General features: G+C 38.5%; 1 protein-coding gene across 3 annotated transcripts in view; it reads left to right on the top strand.

The window, feature by feature from the left end:
- The window catches only part of LOC108248557 (zinc finger protein 385D), a 62,538-nt gene that overhangs the window by 30,622 nt on the left and 9,096 nt on the right, over positions 1 to 22,820 (top strand). For all 3 annotated transcript variants that reach the window (XM_017437414.3, XM_037980808.1, XM_037980809.1), the window contains 2 exons: positions 21,626 to 21,780; positions 21,984 to 22,091. In XM_017437414.3, the coding sequence (XP_017292903.1) occupies positions 21,626 to 21,780; positions 21,984 to 22,091 (263 nt within the window). The remainder of the gene's footprint in view (positions 1 to 21,625; positions 21,781 to 21,983; positions 22,092 to 22,820) is intronic.

The raw sequence follows: 22,820 nt of genomic DNA, 5'->3' as shown, positions 1-22,820 counted from the left end.
CATAAAATTGTAAAAGTCTTATAGTTTTAAAGGCTATTTTGTGTATCGATGGCTTTAATCTTTCAGTTTTCATATCAAAGCACAGAAACCTTTAAGTTTTGTCTGATTAAAGGACAACTTTTTATTTCATATTAGCCAGAATTTTTGCTTTAGGCAAATTCACCCAAATATGGTAGGTTTTCCACGCCGTTTTGCACGTCCTTTTCCTAGGAGGCCTTCGTCCCTGGTGCTCATTTCACAGCAAAGAGGAGAAAACGAGGACAAACGAGTCAATTAAGGTGACTGTTAGAATAATTCAGACTGTGCAGCGATGAAACCAGTCTAATAACACTTGTTCCCTCCATTCCCTCCCAACAGCTAAACCAGCTTTTCCCTCTTCTTTTCCAGCTTCGTAAAGTGATTGCTCAAATGAAAAGGGATTTTAATAGACTGTTCTCACTGGGGGCCTTTTGAAAGGAGAGCAGAGCAAATCACTTTTCACTCCTAAAGTACAGAACAGCTCAGGAGTCCTTTCAAATCAGGGTCATGGCTTTTTCAGGTTATGGTGTGTGTGTGTGTGTTTCTGGATGGGTTTAAAGGTTCAGGAAGAGAAAGAAATGTTAAAACATGAGCCTTCAAACCTGCTCCATGTATGTTAAGCTGATGTCAATATGGTCTGCTGACATTAGAACTGAATAATCTGAACTGATTTGGTTTTTGTTGTCAATCTCTGCCTGAGATCTTATTCATCATAATTACTTTTTTCTTTATAGGTCTTGGAAAATAAAATTAAATCATATAAAATCGGGCTTAAAATACTGCAAACATCTACCACGAGTCTGATCTTGTTTGTGGATTACTGATTGAACATTAATTCACTAATATAATATGCTCCACATTTACGGCACAAAGTCTCATCATAAGCAGCATCGACTTCCAGTCTTTGTAGATTTTTTTTTTTTTTAAGTAAAATCGTTCAAACACACATTCAAAATCCAACTTACAAATTTTGTTTTTCAGAGAGTTGACCTAGAACGTTTCCTGCACCGTTCATAACAATTTACCCTCTGAGGAAATTGAGCTTTTTGTCATCTTCAAGCCAAACCTCCTGTTGCTAAAGGAAAATCTCTGATTTACTCAAATTGAGCTCAGTGCACATCGACTTAGTTCACTGTGGTTCTGGTGGTTGTCTGAGTCCTGTAAGCCAGCACCAAAGCTGCTTCTTTGGTGCTGCTATCAGAGAAGTAGCCATTCAAGCTGTTTTTCCATTGTCCTCGCTTCCCGCCTAACTCGGCTCTATTCGGTTCTACACGGCCTTTGTGATTTTCCATACAACTGATTGGTGCTTCAATGTGGGTGGGTTGTTGTAGCGTGGCCACTCGAAACTTCACACCAACGGGTTAATAAAGGTGAAATAAAATCACAAAACAGTCAACATTCTTTGTCACGGTTTGCCCAATTTGATGCCACCTTCCCTCTGCAGTTGGAGTAAATTGAGTCCATTTGGTCTAGCTCTGTCTGAATTCTGTCATCAGCCAACAAACACTGATATGCCTTCATAGTGCCACGTGTTGGTTTACATGTTGCCATTTTAATGAAAGATATATACATATTTTTCTTAAGTAAATAACAAAAATTAATGGTGGGTTTCCCACTCTTCTGATTGACGTTACGATCAATGGGCTGCACTTTGCTGACGTCAGACCTTCAGATTGACTTGTCTCCTTTGGAACCGCGGCTGAGGAGGTACTAAGAACTGAGATGAATGTGGGCTGGAAAGACTCTGAACCTGCGCCGAGCCAAGTCGACCCGAGTTGAGCTGAGTCAAGACCGTGGAATAGGCCCAATAGGGACCATGTCTAACATACAGATGCAGCTGGACAGGATTAGGACCTCTATCAGCTGTAAGGGTTTTCTGTAGACAGTGCAGAGCAAAAGCAGCCATTTTTCAGGTGCAGTTTAATCTGTGATCAGCTACTGTCTGCACATTGTTTCAATCAGTTGCACATATGAAGAAAAACTGAAATCAGACACCATTTTTAGATTTTTACTTTGACTTCTGCATGTTGACAAGTCGGGGTTGTCTCTGAAATTACCTTTAGAGGATATGCTTTTATGAATACATTACTTACTGGTGTTATGCATTCGTTCAAGCAATGCCAAGTTTTTAATTTGAACAAATGAATTGTGCATTTTGCCATTCTTTGTGCACTGGTTGGTGTTTGTTACAATGTGAGTAATTTTCTGTGAGTCGGTGTGTTTAAATAATTTAAAATAAACACAAACACTGGATTTATCTTTAATTCACTGCAGGAGTTTTTTTTTTTTTTAAATCATGTCCTTTGCATAGCTTATTTAGAAACTGTTATAGTAGGCTGTGAGATTATTTTCGGATTTCAGCACTGAGGCTTTAAAAACCTTTTGTTTATCCCTCACCGTCCTTCCCCCACAGCCTTTAACAAATTTGTTATTTCCATAAGTAACACGGCATGTCAGACACATGCACAGCCCATAAATAGAAGGAGCCACAGTGAGTGCTTTGTGCATCCATGACGAGATGAAAGCGTGATGTGTGTAGGCAACATGCGACCAGTCTGCCCGAGGGCCTCTCTCTCCCCTGCACCTTTTTATTTGAATGCAGCAGGCTGAAATCAAGTGTAAAACTGTCAGGGTTTGTCAGTGTTGTGCTTTCACACCACTTTTATTCAAGTGGACAAGGAGCACACTCATACTCTCTGTGTGAGGATATAAATCTGTTTGCACCATCATATTATAGGAACCCACATGTCTTTGGAGGACAAACAACACATCCTTAGTGGGAGAAAAAAAATGTAAATTTAAAGGTGATTGTTTTGGTTTAAAGTTAGGTTTCAGTTCAGGTTAGCAGCAACTGTGGTTTAATTTAGGATACATCTGAAGCAGTGAAAGCACTACTATGTGTGTGTCTATGTGTGTTAACTTGTATTATTGAATAAAAGTTACAGTTGAATGAGTAACAGTGTCCTGAGGTTGATATTAAAAAACAAAACTATGATAGTGTCTAGAATCAGTGCAGCTCATTAGCAAACTGACAGCTTTAAGAAGCAGCTAAACTGAACTGTAGTTGAAATGTAAAATGTTGCAACACCATAGCTAAAACCTAAATGTAACAAAGCTGTAGCTCAAAGCTAAAATTAGCAAAACCACAGCTAAAAGCTAAAATTAGCAGGGCCTTTTAGAAATTGTACAATTTATGCTTTTCATCAAATTGCAGTGTAAACTTTATTTCATCCCAACACGGTCACATACATTTATATTTGTTTAACTCTATTAGCAGTTTAAATAAACTACCAGATATTTTCTTAACTCTTGTGTCCATTTTAAAGGACACGAGAGACGGCTGCTGAGTGAATGTGATGTTTGTTTGTAGCGTTAGCAAAATATCTGATGAACCTGTGGATGGATTTTAACCAAACTTTTCAGACGTAATAATTTGGTGTACATCTACAACTGATTACCTTTTGGAATCACTCCTATTCAAGATGGCCGCCACAGCTGATTGACTTTAGCCAACACAAAAATGCATTTAAGGCAGTCATTTTTACAGATATTGAGCTAAAATTTGGTGTGGTAGTAGCTGAGAGTCATGCTTTGAGCACTGCTCATTGCACAACATCTTTACATAAAACCTTTCAAGGGGATGCTAGGCCTTTTAAATAATTATTCTTCTTTCTTTTTGTATATTTCCAAGGTAATTAATTTACTGCATTGTATTTTAACTGTAGTTTTAAACAATGTATTTTATTTTAAAACTGTATTTTAATTGCAGTTTTAACTTTACTGTGTTTTATTGAGAAGTACTTTGTTAAGCTTGATTTGAGCAAAGTCAGAATAACTTCCCCTTCTTACTCATTGATTGTAATCAAAGAGGATGTCACAGTGGCTTTGCTGTAGTTCGAATCACTACAATATGTGACCTCAACATACACAGTTAGGATGTGATTTCAGGTTTTAGCCTCCTGTTGATGATAGTAATTTGCAAACCGCAGCTGTACTTTGAGAAGAACAGAAATGGATTGATAAACGACACCTATTATTGATGCCAGAGAGGAAATGGCGTTTGATTGTCCTTATGGGAGCACGCAGGTGTGAAGCCTGAATAAGAAATCCTGGCTGAGGAAAGGACGGGGGGGCAGAGGAAGGAGGGAGAGATTTCGGACGCTCGTGTTGATGGTAGCGAGTTTTCTGCCGGCTCTTTCTCTCTCCTCTTCCTCGCTCAGTTCCTTCTGCCTTACGTACTCAAACCGCACACAAGAATACGCTCCTGCTCTTCAGGCGCTCTCAGCTTCTGCTCTTCCTCTGCCTCATTTCCAGTCCACCTTCCACTTTCCTTCCTCATCTCTTGTAAAGGACGAGGCGATCAGCGGAGCATGACTCTTTTAATTGAGGCTCGTGCGAGTCGACCTTTCGCAGCGGCGGTTTGGACGTGTCGGTGACCCGAGAAAAGACCCCTCTTCCGCCTGAAGCGGCGAACCCCAGCGGGGGGGGGGAAAGGCAATCCTGAAGAAGGCAATTTGTGTGCTTTGTTCAACTTCTCTGATTTGAAACCAGCTGACTGGAGAGTCAAACGCAGCAGGGGAGTCGTAAAACACGTGGAGATGCTGCTAGGTAAGAGTCTGAAGGCGTGTGTTTACGCCACTTCTTTGCTGCGAAAAGAGATTCACAACTAGAGGTTTTATCAAGTTTAATTTGTCTGGAGATGTGATGTTTTTTACGCCTCCATCTGCCTGCCTGAGTGTGAGTTCTCCTCTGTCGGTGTGTTTTACAACAAAGACTTCACATCCCTGCTCAAGGGGAGGCTTGGTCTCCAGACTACCATCTGCCCCAGTTCGGTTCCTCTGCATACAAAACGGGTCCCCGGCTTGTTTGTTTTCCTAATTGACCCCTTTTGATGGAGCCGAGCGTGGAGTTCAGCGCCGTACAGCTCCGTCGTTCCCAGATGTGTCAAGTCATTTTAAAGCCTCACAAGAACAGCGTTGATATCACTGAGCAGACTGCTGGCAATTATGTCTCTGCTTCCCCGGGGAAATATGCCCAGATTAGCTCGCATAATTGGTGGCTGTTAAAGATAAAGGCAGTGTGGGGATATGTAGTCATTGGAGTTAATGCTTTTGCAGTTAAGGGAGCAAAACGTTGATTGTGTTTAGTGTGTCCACATTTGATTTAGATTGAGGAAATTAAAAACACCAGTAATGGGTTTTTTTTTTTTTTTTTTTTGATTTTGCAAATCAAAAGGTAAACAGGAGGTTAATTTAGATCAAACCAAATTTTTTTATGAGATAATGAAAAGCAGATAAATCAGCCATTGTTTTATTAATCCTTTGTTGCCATAACTATGCTGGTTTTAGTTTCTTCACGTTGTACATTGTCTACTTCCGTCTTTTTTTTTTTTGTTGCAATTTTGAGAAGTTTCGTATTCTTCATCTATCTGACTCCTGTGCTCAAAGATGGCAAACCTTCCAACAATTTTCAATTTTGCAATAAAATATGACATCATTGTTGTTTGCTAAGATTCTCGAAGAGATTGTCTTTTTCTCAGAATTGATGCTACATGATGCTACGTTTGCGTCTGACGACTGTGCAACCTCTGCTGGTCATGAGAAGAACCACATGTAAAGTGTCAAACTTGCGTCCCTTAAAGACAGACTTGTATTATTTCACTCAAATGTTAGTAAGATTTCCAGCCAGTTCAGAAAACTTGTCATGTGTGGAAACTATGATCTCAACTAACCTTAACTGTTAATGCTAATGCTAACTTTCGCGTCCTTCCATATTTTTGCAACATCTTTTTTTTTTTTTTATCTCTTTACCTCTTTTTCTAACTAAAACCAAAAAGGTTTTATTTCTAACCCAATAAAGCAGTGTTAATTTTATTTATTTTAATAGTAATTCTGTTGCAACGTTTAACCAAGGCAACCAAAACAATGTGTGCATTCATTTGAGGGTTTCGACAAATATGTCTCTTATTTTCATTATTTTGTTGCCTAAATTCAGTCTTGAAGTAACAAAAATATCTTGAAACAGTAATAAGTTATGGCTTTAACCTTGTTAGTTGTTGTAGTTTGGTCCAAAACTGACACTTTGTGGTTTAAAGCACTGCTCGGGTGGAAAGTGTTGCAGGAAACAAAGCTTTTTATCCTCTTTAAAGGTATAGTTCAGATTTTTGGGGGGCATGGGATTATGTGGAGTTGTTATCAGCAGTCAGTATTCTACCTGCAGTAGAAGATGCACTGAGAATGATCAGTTTTTAGACTCGGACAGAATCAGAGTGTAACCAGTTCTGTAGCAGATTTCTGCTGTCTTAAAACAACTACAACTTCATAGTTTATTCAAATTCTCCCAGATTCTCCAAACTGAGATCAATCAAAAGGTATGTAACTGCATTTCAATGGGGTAACAAACATCTTATACGATTGTTTATATTTGAGACATCCTCCAAACAAATTTGTATAAATTGGAGAAATAGTTTTCTTTTTTTAGACTAGAGGACGTCAAAGGGATGAAATCCTAATGATAGTCACCCAAAATAAAATGCGTTACACTCAATAAAAGTGTGGCTTTCTCTTATTTTTGGAACACTTTAGAACACTGCAGATACAGTACACAAGGCAACAAACGAGATCTTCCTGTTTGCACTTTTAATGCAGAGATCTATCACAATATACTTTTATAGAATTCACCTAAGAGACACAATTTTAAAGAATAGCTTTAAACTACATACATATGGACATTTATTTGGAGTTATACCTCAATAAGAGCTACAGGGAGGCATATATTATTGTTGGATGGAAACGGTGAGAGGTGTCTATGTGCCAGCCCTGGGTGTTTTCTGTGAGAAATGGCAGATTAGTGGGATCAAAGGGAAACAGAGAGAAGATATCTGTAGCGTTTTGCCTGCTGGCCACGCTGCGTCTGTCCCCAGCCATCATCAGGAGCTCCGTTTTGATGTTGTGGTGACACTCGGTGGATAAATCTCACCAGTATTCTGTTTAACATAACCAAGGAGCGATATCAGAACAACAGAAGAAATGCTTCCCCTAAATTTCTCAAATGCATCTCTGGAGTTTCTTCAACTGCTTAACTGTCAGAATTTGGGGGGGTTTTGTGAGTTATTTCTGAATTTCTTTTATATTAGGTTCGTTCTTGCATTGTTATTTTTGCCCCGTGTCCCCCGTATTCATTCACTTTTCCTCAGCTTGTTACTTGACGCCTGTCACACCCATCCGCACCTGTTCCCAGTTTGTAATTAGTCACCTGTGTCCACTAACCAATCACCCTCTGCCGTTAAAACCCGCTCAGCTTCTTCTCATCCCCACTGGTTCACTGTTTGTTTGCTGTCATGTTCAGTCTGGTTCCCTCATGTCGTCCTCCTTGTGTTGAGTTTTTGTTATTCACTCTCTGCTGCTACGTCGGCCATTTGTTTTTGTTTCTTTTCTTTAAATAAATTAGTTACAGTTCTGCAAATATGAGACTGCACTCCGGGTTCGCTTCCCTCGCATCTGACATGAACATCGTTTCTTTGTTTGTTCTATGGATTCTACTGTGTTAAAGATGTGTATATTTCTTTATTTTACCTCTTAATACAATAGTTTGTTTTTGTTACTTTTAAACAGTCTGCTCTTTGTTTGCTCCATTGCCTCACAACCATCTCTCTAAATGCACACAGTAAATATTTGTAAAATCAGGAGATTTGTCCACTATTAACATCATAAATCACAGAGTTTTGAAGTACTCACGTGAATATGTTTATTATGCTTAACAGCTGACAAGTTGTACAATATAAGAGATCACATCACATCTAGAATGTTGAAGGCTTGTCCAACTTTTCTTATTACTTTACTGTTTTTATAGTCATTATTTAACAGCGAGTGTACTCAAGTGACAGTCACAAAGGATTTTTAGTCCCGTAGTTTCATTTGATAGTAATAATTTCAATCTGTGCAGTATTCTCATTCATTTGTTGAGAAACACAGGATTAGGAAACATATTTGAGCAAGTTTTAAGAGTTTTGCAAGGCTCAATAATTATCTTTAAAGGCCAATACCTTACATCATGATACATGGTCTATAATACTGACACTAATATTGTGGCAGTGCAGTTTTTTTTAAAGTGGATAAATTGCGAGGCAACTAGATATAAATTTGAAAAAGCAATGAAAAGTTGAAGTGTTTGGCCAGCTCCTAATCTTGTGGCGACAGCTTATTTTGTTGTTGTTGTTGGCAGCAGTTATCCTGGTGTTACAGCCAGCTTTTTATTCTTCAGCTGTTATTTCAGTCAAGTTCGGGTTCCTCTCAAGGAGCCGCGATACGAGCAGGAGGACCTGAGTAAAGCCCCTCATTTTATGATTTTAAATATTAGCTTTTTGCTCAAGTGAGGTGGAAAAACAGCACCTATGTCAACGAGTGGAGATGTCAGTAGTTCAGAGCAATGCGTGGATCTTCTCCTTTCCCGTCTTTGTTGTTTCTATTTTTCAGCAGATTTGGATCAACGGTTTACCCAAAACTAGTCAACGGTGTCAGGCAGGAGTAGCCGAAGATGATGGTCCTGATGTGCAGCACAGTTGAAAACATTTAGAATCACTGTAAGAGAACATCTTGATCCCAGAAGTTGAAAACCGACGTGCACGCAGGAGAACCGCAGCTTTTACGATCTTAAGTTTTCAGTGTCAAACTGGAACGTGCGCTTCATGACAGGACAACATGTTCCTCCCATCAGTGTCCACGCTGCTTTTACATCTGAGCGTATTTGAGCTCTCTGTACGAGCTCATTTGAGTGCATTTTAGCAGTTTAAATGTGACAGCCTGTCTTGTTTTGTGTGGTGTTTTTTGCTTTTTTTTCTTTCAATCCAGACCTTTAGTTTGGTGGAGTGAAATTGAAATGTGCTACCTTGGGACGGAGTCGTGTTAACGCTCTCTGACAGCTCTGATCAGTCGTGGCCGTGTCCTGTCAGCGTGAGCTTGATTAGCTTGACTAGTAATGGCCGCGGGAGTCCAGAAAACACACACACAAACCTAAAAAAAAACCCAAAACAATTCATACTTCCGTTCTCCAAACCACTAAATTAATCTTAACCTACATTTTATCCCTTCCTGGAGTGGGATTTTTTTTAACAAATTAACATTCCTTTAGTGATATTTGGAGGTAAAGAAATACTATAAGTTGAATGATGATCAATGAAAGTAAAACTAAATTTGCTCACTTTTTCTGTGCAGTAAACGTAATGTGTTGTTGTCTCACTTTGATGAGCCAGATCCTGTTTATTACGAGTAAATAGTTCGACACGAGGGCTGGTTAATGTGGATTTAATGTGCAGGAATCTTTTAGGCATCCTGATAGCAGAGTAATTAGTTTAAAAGCATCAAAGGATGTTAAAAGATGATGGGTTACGCACTCATTTCCAGCTTTTAATTATATTACACTCTCTTGTACACAATGAAGCCCAGGGTGACTCATGTTCTACGTCAAAATAAGAGCATAATTTCTTCCAGATGAATCCTGGCAGCAGAGCAACGTGCCAGGACCGGCTAAGTTTAGGCATTTTAATGGTTTAGACACATGCCATGAATTTCTGTCATGTAGTTAAGTTTGGCGAGAGGATATCAGGTAATGATGGATGGAAAAGGATGATTTTTTTGCATGTTGGACACGTAGCTCTGAGAACACACTGTCTTCCACTGTGTTACAGATTATATCACCTCCCCTGTAACTTATGAGTCAGTAAAGAAGAACACAATTTGTTTCACCAAATAATTGTATCTGAATTTCAAATGCTAATAAATTCATACAGGAAGGGGTCATTTTAGCTCAGCGGTGTCCAACATAAACAAAATTTATGTCTTCACCAACAAGATTCTGTTCTTTGTTTTGGTGTTTTATTGTGACCTTGTTGTTTGGTACTGGTGTTTTCAATTTATTTAGGAAATTGTTCTGGTTTTATTTTGAAAAAGCCGTTTGAGAGCATTCAATTTTCTTTCTCATTCTGCTTCCAAATCTGAATAGTTGCCCTGAAATTAGCCAGATAATGAAAACGTGCTGAAATATGTTGCTGCAAGAAGACATTATAGTACACTTTATTCAGATATATATATATATATATATATATATATATATATATATATATATATATATATATATAATACTTGGCTGGAAATCTTTAAACACCTAACGATTCGATTACGATTCAGAGGGCTTCAATTATACAACGATTGTTGATGCATGTAGTACTTCCATACCTCACTGTTCCGCCATTTTCATTTCTGAACAGTACGTTACTTACAACAGAAAATTGATTTTTGACATTTGTGAAGCTGTTCAGATTCATTCATGTCTGAATTGAGACAAAACAACCTAGACATATTATAAACCCCCTCCCTATTTATTACTCCGGTATAATTGGTGAATATCTGCACATTTCTTACCGTAGAGAAACAAAGGCAGTGGGTATCTATAGGTAACTTCTGTTACTTTACTTTATGCTGCTATAATAAAATTTTTAACACAATTTAAGGAGTCTTAAACATGAACTTGATCCTAAATGTTAAAAGAAAATCCTCAAAAACAAACCTGTGCTTCTTAAATATCTTAATATTTTCACCTATAAATCTCTTTTAATCTCAGGAATTCACATATTTAAACAAATGCATTTTTGTCTCTAAGGGTACATTTTAAGCTCTAGTGTTTATCATTTCATTAACATTTAAAAGTCTTAAAGATTACACCAGGGTGAGTGTGAAGGTAATATTGTTTGTTTTACTCAGAGCTTAGCTGAATGAAACTGTTGCACCTCCTGGCATTTACATTTAAAATCTATATTTTAATAATTTTGTTTAAATCTGCGTGCTTAAATTGGTTTCTGATATTATGCCACAATATCTGTCACATTGAATCCAGGCTGCTGGCTGAATGTGGGAATGGATGGTGGTCTTATTTGTCTCTGTGTTTGTATCCACACCTGTGTAACCCTGAATGGAAATGTTCCTGGAGGATAAAACAAGTTTTGAGTGGACTTTTTTTTTGTTTGTTTAGGTGTAAAGTTGAGAGTGCATTGATGATATTAGAAACTGCTCGCTGCTCATAAATGTACATCTTCTTCCTTAAAGTAGCCTCGATAATCCTGTCAAGGTGAGATCTCTGAGGCTGCCTCCCTCCCCTCCGTCGGGCAGACGGCCGTGTTTACTGCAGCTCGGAGAGGAGCATCGAGTCAGAAAAGCTGCTAATTACCAAGTTCATGAGGCAGATAAAGCTCAGCACAGACTTTAAATACCAATAAGTACGTGCTACACATTCGCCGGCTGCCATTCAGCGTTTCTGATTGGACTCTTATCTGAGTTCAGGCAGATGGTGGTGGTTTATTTTAAGTGTGTTTGATACAGCGCATTATGTAAAGGACAGAAGGTCGCTAATGGAAACAGCAAAGATTATCTGAGCAGTCTTTATGTTGTGACGAGCTGAGCGGAGGACTCAACAGGGAATAGGCTGGTGTTAGACTTCCCTGACAAAAAAAAAAAAGTGGCAAGGCAATAAAAACAAAAGCAGAATCTAAAAGATTCTGTCTAAAGTAGACCACAAACACAAACCGTGCTTTAACACATCGTGTCCACACAGAATACCTTCTCATAAATTGCTTCTCCAGAAATGTTAATTTTATGCACCCAAATGGTTGTGGAAAATAAAAACCAAAAAAAAAAAATCAATTCTTTCCAGAAGCAGGATTTGCATTTGCTTGCTGATTTTTATCAGCGGCTTGTATAAAAAGCCTAAGACGAATCCTAAAGTCAATGTCATTTTTATTTATAAAGCACTTTATAAACAAAATAAAGTTGCGTCAAGGTGCTGCACAGCAAAACCTAATAAGATGCAAAGGCTGAAATAGTTGGGAATAAGTAGAACAAACTAACAAAATAGTGAAGTCGTTCCATAAAACACAGTAAAAACAACGAATAAAATTTAGCTGTGAAGCTCAACTTGGATGCTTTTAAAGTTTCTAATCTCTGAGCAGATCTTAGACTGGTTCTCATAGGTTTTGTTTTTATTATGTTATGTTTTATTATTTTATCCAGCTACTTCCTGGTTTATTTTTGGAGTCTGTTGGTCGCTTCCACCCCCCGAGGTCTCATCAGCACAGTTGTTTTTCATTTTGTGATTACTTCCTTTTGTATACAGAATATGTTTCTTGGTCTCAGTTCCTGTTGTGAGAGTCTTCATTTACCTCCATTTGTCCCGGCATGTTCATAGATAATTTGGAAATTCCGTTTAAGCTCCTAAAGTTTATTTTCGTCCATGGGTCCTATTTTCAAATCGTGACATAAACAGAATATTCTACAAATCATGAATGATGATAACAAAGGTGCGATCGCCTCTGTTTTTGTGTTTTGATCTTGGATTATCTAAGAACATCTTGTTGTTTGACCTCAGTGTTCCCGATGAAGAACGATGATGCAGGAGATCATGCAGATAAGACCTCAAGAGCCAAAAAAATAGATAAACTTTTAGACAGTTCAGCTCTTGGAAAGACTAGAAACAACTAATATCTTACCTGTTGCAGTTTGGAGTTTGTCCAAATGAGGTTGAGACCAAACTAGATTACTTCCACCTTAAAACATCTGCAATCCCAAAGGGTTTCTAATGTTTTAAATTCTGTTTTATAAACTTTTACCTTGCTGTCAGTTTCCCATAACAAAGATTTTCCAGCAGAAATATTATAACATTCCTGATAAAAGTGCCCAAGGCTGCACCACAAGTGCTACAGCTAGCTGCCGATGCTAGTTGCACTGGGAAATTATCATTGAGTTCTATATAAATAACATTGTAATGAGAAACTGGTGTTAATGTAAATTATAAAGTAGCGTTTGCGTGAAGCTTTTGAGATTTTGAAAGTTTTGAAGACGGCAGCAATCCACGTTGGTCCTGGCTTTGCTCAGACTAGCCGTTAGCTCGTTTAATCTTGGGACGAGCAGGGATTCTATGTGGACATTGTTCTCTGGATTTCCTCTGACCAGAGGAGGCAGGAGGCAGGTCCTGAATTTCACCTTGAACAGAATTGATCAGAGCTAACAGCCCCTGCGGTGAAAATGGCCGCACGGCGCTTCGGCTGAAAGTGGGCCAGAATACGAGGGGGAGCCCGATCAGGGCTGGGTGGTTGCCCTGCAGGTAGAAATCCCCCTGAAGCCGCTGGTTCTGCCGGCTGCAGCTGTTTTAAATAGACGCTAACAGGCAGCTGGAGAATCTTCCTGTTGGCTGCCAGTTGTGGCCTAAATGCACTTTGTCACAATAAAGATGATTTATTTAAAGACCACACGGAGCTCAGCAGGGGCAGCATTTCAACCCATCATGGAAATTAGACCTTCACACTCTTTCTTTTTTTCTTTTCCAGTGGAATGAGCTTATAGCGAAGCTGTCAATAGGCATTTTAATGGATGCTAATTCATCCTCCAGAGCTCATCATAAATGCCCGGCACTATGCCTGTTGTGTAAGCAATGAATGGCATCATCATTACTGCAAAAGCGCAGTGCACCAACCACTTGTGTTTTATGACTCAGAAAAGCTGTGCTATTACAGAGAGGGAAAACGTGCCATTCAGTTTTTATGATTTGAATTCTGCAGGCTTAACAGCGAACCTCTGGCAGGAGAAAAGACACCTATTTTGCATTCAAACGCCACAATTTGGTGTTTAATCCTGCCCGCTGTATTAGCTGAGAGCTATTATTAACTTCTGTTTTGCAAATGGAAAGATTGCAGTCAGCTAAAGATAAAGCATAAAGTTTTTACGCTTTATGTATGAAAAGTGTCTGTAGGAGGGTTATTTGCTGATAGAAAAGGTTAAATGTTGCATATGTTGATAATCATAAACTCATTTTTATTTGATATGTTTGCAGAGGATGTGATTGTAATTCTGAATATTAGTCTTTACAGAGCCCCCAGCCTCAGAATAATCACTGTCTGCTTTGATGGAGATATACAGTTTTAACAGAAGCTCTTTATTTGGCGCTAATGTCAACAATCTCCGCAGGTCGTTAAAATGACACCTGATCTCGGCTCAGATTTATGACGCGGCGAGGCCCTGATGTCTTCAGCAGATATAAAATAAACGCCCTTTCAAATTTACAAGTTATAAAACGGGGGAAACGTACTGCGTAAATTACATTTTTATCAACTTCAGGTTGATTTAATGCCGGGGTCTTCAACCTTTTATAATCAGAAGAACCATTCCTGCTCTTTTTCCCCACTAAATACAATTTTTTCCAGAGCCGCAAAATGTATTTGAAGCATGAAATACGATAGAACAACTCGTTAAGTGTTTCGTAAATAGTTTGTGACATTATGAAATTCAAAATCTTTAAGGAACAGTTCATAATTATTGTAATTTGTACATGTTAGAACAAAGAAATAGACCAAACTCTTTTAAAGGAACCAAAAAATGAAACCAATTTTGTGTAGAGAAAATCTAAACACTCAACTATGCAGGCATAGGTGAGTTCTTTTTATAATTGTGGAAAATTGATATAAGTACTCCACTTTAAAAATAATAAAGCATATAATTAGAATCAAGTAAAAATTAGGCCAGTTTGTTCTAAATTTAATTGTGACTCGATAAATTTCTTAAAGGCAGAGATCCTCATTTTATTAATTTTTATAAGATTTTATAAAAAGCAAACTGTTGCTTCTCAGTTTTGTTGCTGTTGTTTTATTTCCATGTTAGTTTTTGGTCAAAGCTCTAGAGAGCTGCTGCAGAGGGACCAAAGAGCTGCCTGTGGCCCCAGAGCCGTAGGTTGTAGACCCCTGATTTAACGTAATTTCACTGTGAACACATCACAGGACACCAGAGCACTTCATCAGCTGTGAAATCATACCCAAAGTGTTGCTTCTTTTAAAATAAATTTAAAAAATTTGACTTTTTAGTGACATTGGAGCCATGGGTGGTTATTTAACAATTCAGAACATCCTATGAGTGGTTGTGTGTGCTCAGTATGCATATTTCTGATTAGCAGGAAGCTGTTCCTGCCTTCCTGCCTACCTTGAGACCAAGGTCTTGTCTCGGAATGGACTACATTTTCACTCGGTCTCTGAAGTCAAGACTAGTCAAGACTACAGCTGCAGTAACATTTCTTTCCCAGCTGAGAATCAGACACCTGACTGCATTCGAACGCACCCGGGAAAGTTCTTTACTTTTAAAGTTTTAACACTCCCACCATGGCGTGCCTAAAGGATGAGAAGACCGAAGCAGAGAAACAACAATCGTCTTCAAGCATTAAATTTACCAAGATTGGAGTCTCACTGCCTCGCCACTTTTGACATAAATCATGCTGAAAGTTGACAGACTCACTTTTGCTGAAACTCTGATTATGACAGCACTTACTGGTTGCTACTTTTGAAAGGTCTGTGCAAAATGGAGGGGAATTATTTTTTACTGTCACCCTCACAAATATGGTTTTACATTTGAAATAAATATATTGAATATGACTCGTAGACTGATGCTTCAGTTTATTACAGATCATATACCCATCATACAAGTCAATACACGCTGTATAATTTGCAATTCTGTTCGGGGAGTCATAATTTAGCAGCAGTAAGGTGTTTTTATATTTCTTCTTCATACTGCTTACAGCTTAGAGGCTTTCTAAAGGTCAGTGATGTGGAATTGTATTATATAAGTTTGAATTCAATATATAATGTACATCTATTTATATTATACTACCATTTCCACATATCGCTTTTCTTTTTAGCGGGAGGAAAAATGCAGAAATATTCTGATTACATCCGTGGTCATCATTAGTTTGGTCTTGGACTTGCTCTCCTCCTTCCTCAGTCTTGGTCTTGACTCGGTTTCGGGTTAGGTGGACTTGATTACAACACGACTACACGCTCAAATCCTTATGTGGTCGGTGTTCCAACGCCGCACAGGAATAATACTATGACATAAAACAGCCGTGTCACCAGGAAGGTGCGACACAGCAGGAACAGCGCAGCATTAGTGCTCTGTTTACTCGTGTTTTTTAGTTTGGGTGAAGATAAAAAGTGAGGAGAAGCAAGCAGAGGCAAGAGGTTGAAACCAAGTTTGTTGTGCTTCTCGCTCCTTAAAACAGTTGTTTCTGTTTTTAAACGGTAAATTATCATTTTTATTAACACTTATATTTGTCATAATGAGACGAAATACAAGGAAAGTAGTGAGACCTCATCACAAGAGAGACAAGAGAGTATGTCCAAAACATATATGCATATACAGATTTCTATTACATGGAACGAAAAGAAAATAAATTATGCATTTTCTTTCATTAACATGTCCATGTGGACATTCAGAAGTAGGGAGGGGGAAACACTGTCTCATCCATGTCTCCTTGAATTTACTAAGGTGTTAACAATGGAGAATGATTAATTGTGTATATTTTTAGGCTGGCAATGCAGCAGAATGCTCTCTATGTCTGTGACAGGACGGAGCCTTAACACAGCTGTCAGTGTCAACAAGCGCTGGAAGTGCACAGATGAGGCTCATCGGGGGACGTTGTTAACATGTCAGAAATGAGCGCACGTCTCCATGTTGGTTCAGAGTGAAAACAGAGAGGAGCTCAAACAGAACATCCCAGGAAATGCACCATAAAAAGCTGCCATTCCTCTGAAATGTTTGCTGCTATTAAAGTCACGCATCCAAGTTTTTATTTTCTTTTACTGCTTTTAAAAGGCGGTTGTTTTATCTGTGTGATTGCCGTGGTGTTGAGTCACCCAGAGCCCAATCTTGGAAATAAAAGAGATTAAGTTTTCCCCTTTTTAAGATTCTGTCATTTCTCCAGCTCGTAATCTTTCCTTCCTTCTCAGTGGACTGGCTGCTGTGACTGAGACTCCCAGCTTTCCTAATCAGAAGACGAACGGGATCAGAGAGGGGGAGATTAGCAATCAGGAACCGGCTCATTTAAAAATGTGGCTTTTCGTTTGTGGCAGCAAAGAGAGACGAGAACAATCAGAAGTCACAGCTGATTTAAATCTCTCCACCTTCCCCAGTGTGGCGTGAAAAGGCTACGTTAAATACCATTTGTCATGTTTTGGGTGCTTCTTCTTTTAGCTCAAACATGCAGAAACATAAAGCGACGTCTTTGCGATCATTAATATCTCCAAATCATTTTCAGAAGGTGTCAAACTTTACTTTAAACATCCACCAAAACTTTGAAAAGGTTTTTATAAATATAAAAGAAAGACTCATCAGCCAAAGTCCGTCCAATAGCAAATGAATCTAAATTATTACAATGTGACTGGATTCTGAATGGAAACGGCGCCTTCATCTTGTTGCCAGATGGTTCGTTCGGCGCGAAACGTAGATAATTAAACCTCTCGGCCGGATGTTTTGTGACTATATGTGTACGAGATTACCGAGATTAATTTCAGATCTACGTGGGAGAGAAAATCAGTGCTCCTGACTGGCAGATTAGGTGCGGAGGAGAAACAAACCGTCTCATCCGCCTGTGGTCGCCTCTCACCGCAGCTCGTTTCCCTCAGCGCTGTCACTCAGTTTGTTAGCCAGTGTAACGCAATTTAATTGACTTCATTGGAATTAGTGATACTCGAAAGGTCGTGGTGGAGAATTTAAATGAAAATGGGATTTGAGTTAATTGAATCAGAGAACAGCCAATAGGTGTGTATGGTGTCATGTTTTGTGTGTATGTGTGTGTGTGTGTGTGTGTGTGTGTGTGTGTGGCCTGCACAGATTCAGGCTGAATGGTACCGGTCAGAGATCAAATGAACCGTTAGAATCAGGCCTGTTTGCTCTGCAAGTTCTAATTGACAAATTTAGCATTTAAAACAGTTTACAAATTCTAATTTAAACAGATGCATGAAGCAGGGATGTGTAGCTTGGCTTCCAGTTTCTTAATGTTTGTAACTTTTAGACCAAGACTAAGAAGTGTCTGACATTTACTGATGGATATTTATTTAGTCAGTCAGTTTTTGGTTTTTTTGACCAGATGTTGGAGTTTCATCTTTAAATTAAAGGCCTAGCATTCCTTGAAGGGATCCATATTGGTCAAACCTTGATAATAACGTGATGCCCAGTTTCACAAGATGTCAGAGTACGTGTTGTGAATGACTCTCAGCTACCGGCGCCTAAAAACTTAGCTCAATATCTGTCAAATTAACTGAGTTGTAGCCCTTTTTACGTTGGCTAAGGTCGATTAGCCGTGGCAACCATCTTGAATTGGATTGACTCCAAAGGTTAATCGATTAATTCCTCAGAGTTTAGTTAAAATTCGTCCAGTGGTTATATTATATAACCATTTTTGTTCGCAAACAAGCACTGCAGTGACAAATAACATTATTATCTGCCTATTGGAGGCTGGTAAGAAGAAGTTAGTCAAAACCTGCTGAGTAGATTTTACATTTTTTGATGAATTTGAGGAAGACGTGTTTCCAACTTTTGGACTGGTCGTTTTGAGTAGAAGATGTTTCTTTTGATATTTTACTGTCACTTATTATAAGTGATGAGAATTTTATGGTTTCTGAATAAATTCCCACACACCTGAAGGAAACGTACTGCATCGATGTTCCGCTTTATTTTGTTTTTAGTGTCTTGAAAATGTCCCACATTAAATGCCCTATAGCCTGTATATGTCCCACATTAAATGCCCCATAGCCTGTATATGTCCCACATTAAATGCCCCATAGCCTGTATATAGTAGATACTTTTATTCTTCTTTTTAAGACATGAACTATAATGTCCCAGTTTTATTTCTCCCTGTTTAGTCTTAAACATATAATTTTTTTTCTTAAAAAAGGAAACAAAGAGGTCAGACATTAATATGAATCATTTGCTCCTCTTGTTGATATTTTTTCCCCAAGATAAAGTTTGTATTTAAGTACTTTCTGTCATTGATAATTTGGCTGTTTTTGGGGTTTTTTTGCATTATTCTCCAGAGAAAGGCTTTCTGGATCAATACCCAAGAAGAAACATGACTGTCCAAAAGCAAACAAAAAGGAAAAAAAAAAATGTCCTCTACCCATAAAATTTTGCTTCTTCTTTCATTAATGTTCACAGTAAAGAAGATTCCCAAAGAAAATGCACATAAATTGATGTGTCATAAAGCAATATTTTATTTCTTTTTTTAATTTGTGTTGTGGCAACTTCTATAATGACATGCAGTCGTGTTTACATTTTCCCTTTTCTTCTCTGTGTGAGACATCTGGTTCCGCTCACGCAGCTTTAAAGCTGTCATTTTCCTTTTAATGTATCCTCTGCCACAAAAAGCAAGAAGGCAGTGCTGCTGCTGCTTCGTCGTTAAACAACCGGACACCCGCGATGAAACGCCAATTGTCTCCGAACTCTCTGTGACCTTTTTGTTTGACATGACTCTGTCACTCAAACGCATCATTTCAACATATTTAACCTATAAAAATCAAACTAAAAAAAAGATTTTTCTTTTCTCAATCCAGCCTTCACTTTTTTTGTCGATGCTCGGCTCTGAAACGTTTTAAGAAATAAAGTAAAAATAGAAAATAAAAGCTAATTCTCAAAGACTTTCAAGCCTGCGTCACTTTCAGAGATAAATTCTGAAATTCTGAGAGCGAAAGAGGCAGACAATTGGGGAAAATTGCCTTCCTGTTGCTTTGCTTTTATGCTGTAAGAAATAAAATAATTTGCCTTCAGTTTCACAACAAAGTCCCTTTTTGGGAAAAATGTCTTACTGTGAATGAATAATACACTTTCTGAGCTTTTGTACTGAACGCTGAAGCAGTTTGTTCCATAAAAGTTTGTCAGAATTGACATTTGTTTCCCTCTTTTCTTTCAGTTTAATATAATATATTCACCAAATTTCACTTTCAGTTCATAAAACCTGACAGAAATAAATCTATACATTTGTATAGGAGGTGTTTTTTTTCCAGATATCTTCCTTTCATACACGGTTCTCTCTTTATCCTCATTTGGAATAAATTCCTGCTTCATTCAGTTTTTCTTGGCAGGAGACACCTGCTGCCGGGCAGTTTTCCTTTCTTCCGTCTCACCGAGCTCCTTCTGATATTTTCCTTCCTGCCGCAGCCAAATTTACCCTCCATCTTGTCAAACTGCATTTTTAAAGTCTTTAAAATGAGGAGCAAAAATAACAGGCATTTGTGTTTTTTAATTTCACCTTTTATCCTGCTTTAAAAAACAAAAACATCCTACAGTTTTTTCCTAATATTGCAAAATAAAACTGTTTTTTTGTTTTATCTCCACATTTTTTATATGACTTTATTATCAGACAGCCTCAAGGCGTTCAGATGAGTCCTTCCAAACGTCTGTAATTAGCTTGCTTATGTAAGACACGGCACTTTAATGCTGCTCCGGGTCTAGGTAAAGGTCGTTGCTCGTTAAAGCGTGGGGCGTCTGAAAGCGCTCGGGTCAACCAGAGTTAAATGTGGCGAGATGAGAGGTCATGTGGAAGGAGAATTTAAGACAAGAAGCAGTGGTGAAATTACTGCGGAATTCATTATAATAAATAAAGACCTAGCTGTCTTTAATGCTGGAGTTGCAGCTGTTTTGGTCAAAAGTAACATAATGCACAGTCTCATGTGATATGGCGAGGTGTCGTGCTCACAGTATGTGTTGTGAATGACTCTCAGCCACAGCCACGTCAGATTTTAGCTCGATATTTGACAAGCTGACTGAGTTAGAGCCATTCTTGTGTTGGCTAGTGTCGATTAGCTGCGGGGCCCATGTTGAATTGGATTGACTCTAATATTTATCAGTTGTAGATGTTCATCCAGTGTTTACTTTCTGAGAGTTTCATTAAAATACATCCAGTAAAGTTGGGCGATGCTGGCAAATTTGGTACCAATCTGATACCAAGTATACACGATACCAATTACCAATTAGGGTGGAAACATCATCAAACTGCAAAATCCAAGGACAGAATGTGGACAAAGTTTTAAGTAAGTAGAAAATATTTAATTATCATAATAAAAGTTCTTGTTCAGAATCATTGGAACTGTAATAAAACAAGTTTTGCTGTGTCTGGATTTTTTTCTTAAATGAGCAAAGTGCCCAAAATGATCACTCAAACAAATGAAAACAGGTTCTCTTTTTCAGGTACTGAAACTAAAGCATCGATCTTATTACACTGATATCAACACCTACGTTGGTATTATTGATATTTGGATCGATCTGCCCACCTCTACCAACCTGTGGTTCATGAGATATTTTGCTAACAGACAGACACAACCACAATCATCCGCCTTTTGGCGGCGGGGAATAATAACACTCCAGATGTAAGGAAATGCAGAAAAGCAGAAAATTGGTGCGCAGAAAAAAAAAAAAAAATTCTGAAAACCTGCAAACTGTTTAATCCTTTTTTGACTGAAATGTTTGCAGGATCAGAGGAAGAAGCGCACAATTACAGACACTGGAGTTCTGCTTAAAGGCCAGACACATTTCTCAAGATAAACAATGGGCTTCTGAAGCAGGAAAAGGCCACTCATTTGTCCCCTGCTATTACTGAAGTCATTAAGATTTCACTGAGTGAATCATTCACTGTGTGGGTTCCAGGCGTGCTCTGAAATCTGCCTCTGTTGCAGCGCACGCAGGCCCAGCAATATGAAGGACTAAAACCTGTCTCTCCGCATATCGCTGAAATGTGATTACTCCTCCTTCAGGCGCGCTGACCCAGAACCAGGTCCACCCGCTCCTCGGCTCCCTGCCGCTCCCGGGTCGACCCCTTCCGTCGCAGGCTCATCCCCAGCTGGAGCGCTTCCTGCCTCTCAGGGTTAACGGCTCCTCGCCGCTCAGCTTCTTCCCCAATTTCAACGCCGTAAGACGCCAGGAAGCAGTTCTGGAATTTGCACATCATAAAAATACAGAAACAATTTCCATGTTGTCACATAATGCTTTACTCAGAATGGTCTTCTTTTGTCTTTGTTATATTTAAATATATGATTAGTTTTTAAATTAGGGTTGTTAAAATGTACTCGTTTTGCAGTCTTTGCCCTTAGATTTTGTATATCCGTCTTGCAGATGGACCCGGTTCAGAAAGCGGTGATCAACCACACCTTCGGCGTGGCTCAGCCGAAGAAGAAGCCCATCATATCGTGTAACATCTGCCACCTGCGCTTCAACTCCACCGTGAGTCAAACGCTTGCGTTTTCCCATCATGACAGAGAGGCAAACATTTCAACTACTGGAGAAGTTGGCACAACCTTAAAGGCTGGAAATAATCCAGCTTCACTGCAGGAAAGGTGGAAATTTCACGGCAAAAATGTAATCCCCTCGCCCCATCAAAATACATTTTTGAAATTAGGTCAATGTTACCTCACGTTGTTTCTTCTGAGGTGTCTAATTTGCTCTGGCTGCAGACTTTTCTGCTTAAACTGTCTTCTAGGAGTTTTGCTTTTATGATGTTTGCAGTCGCAGTGGACTTTTTAAAAATAAAATATATCTTTACATCCTAATGTTCATATCTTAAAGTAGTTTTTACATACAGTATTTATCAGCGTAATCAGTAACATCCATTTCTTCCACTTTTAAACTATTAAAATCTATTAAACTTTTAATAATAATAATAATAATACATTTTATTTCAAGGCGCCTTTCTGGCACTCAAGGACACCGTACAAAGAATAAAATCAGCAGTAACAGAAAATAAGATGTAACAATGAAAGAAAGAAAAGAAAAAGAAAGTAAATAAAAATAAATAAGAAAAGACAATGTATAAAATCAATATAAAATCAGGCAAACCAATTGTGTCAGGTGGAAAAAGCAGATCTAAAAAGGTGTGTTTTGAGTTCTGATTTGTATTGTGAGATTGACTTTATGTTTCTAATGTGAGGTGGTAACGAGTTCCAAAGTCGGGGA

Source organism: Kryptolebias marmoratus, linkage group LG17, assembly GCF_001649575.2.
Source record: "Kryptolebias marmoratus isolate JLee-2015 linkage group LG17, ASM164957v2, whole genome shotgun sequence".
NCBI classification, from domain to species: domain Eukaryota; kingdom Metazoa; phylum Chordata; class Actinopteri; order Cyprinodontiformes; family Rivulidae; genus Kryptolebias; species Kryptolebias marmoratus.
The sequence above is the reverse complement of the archived record's forward strand: the minus strand, read 5'-3'. Positions and strand labels throughout refer to the sequence as shown.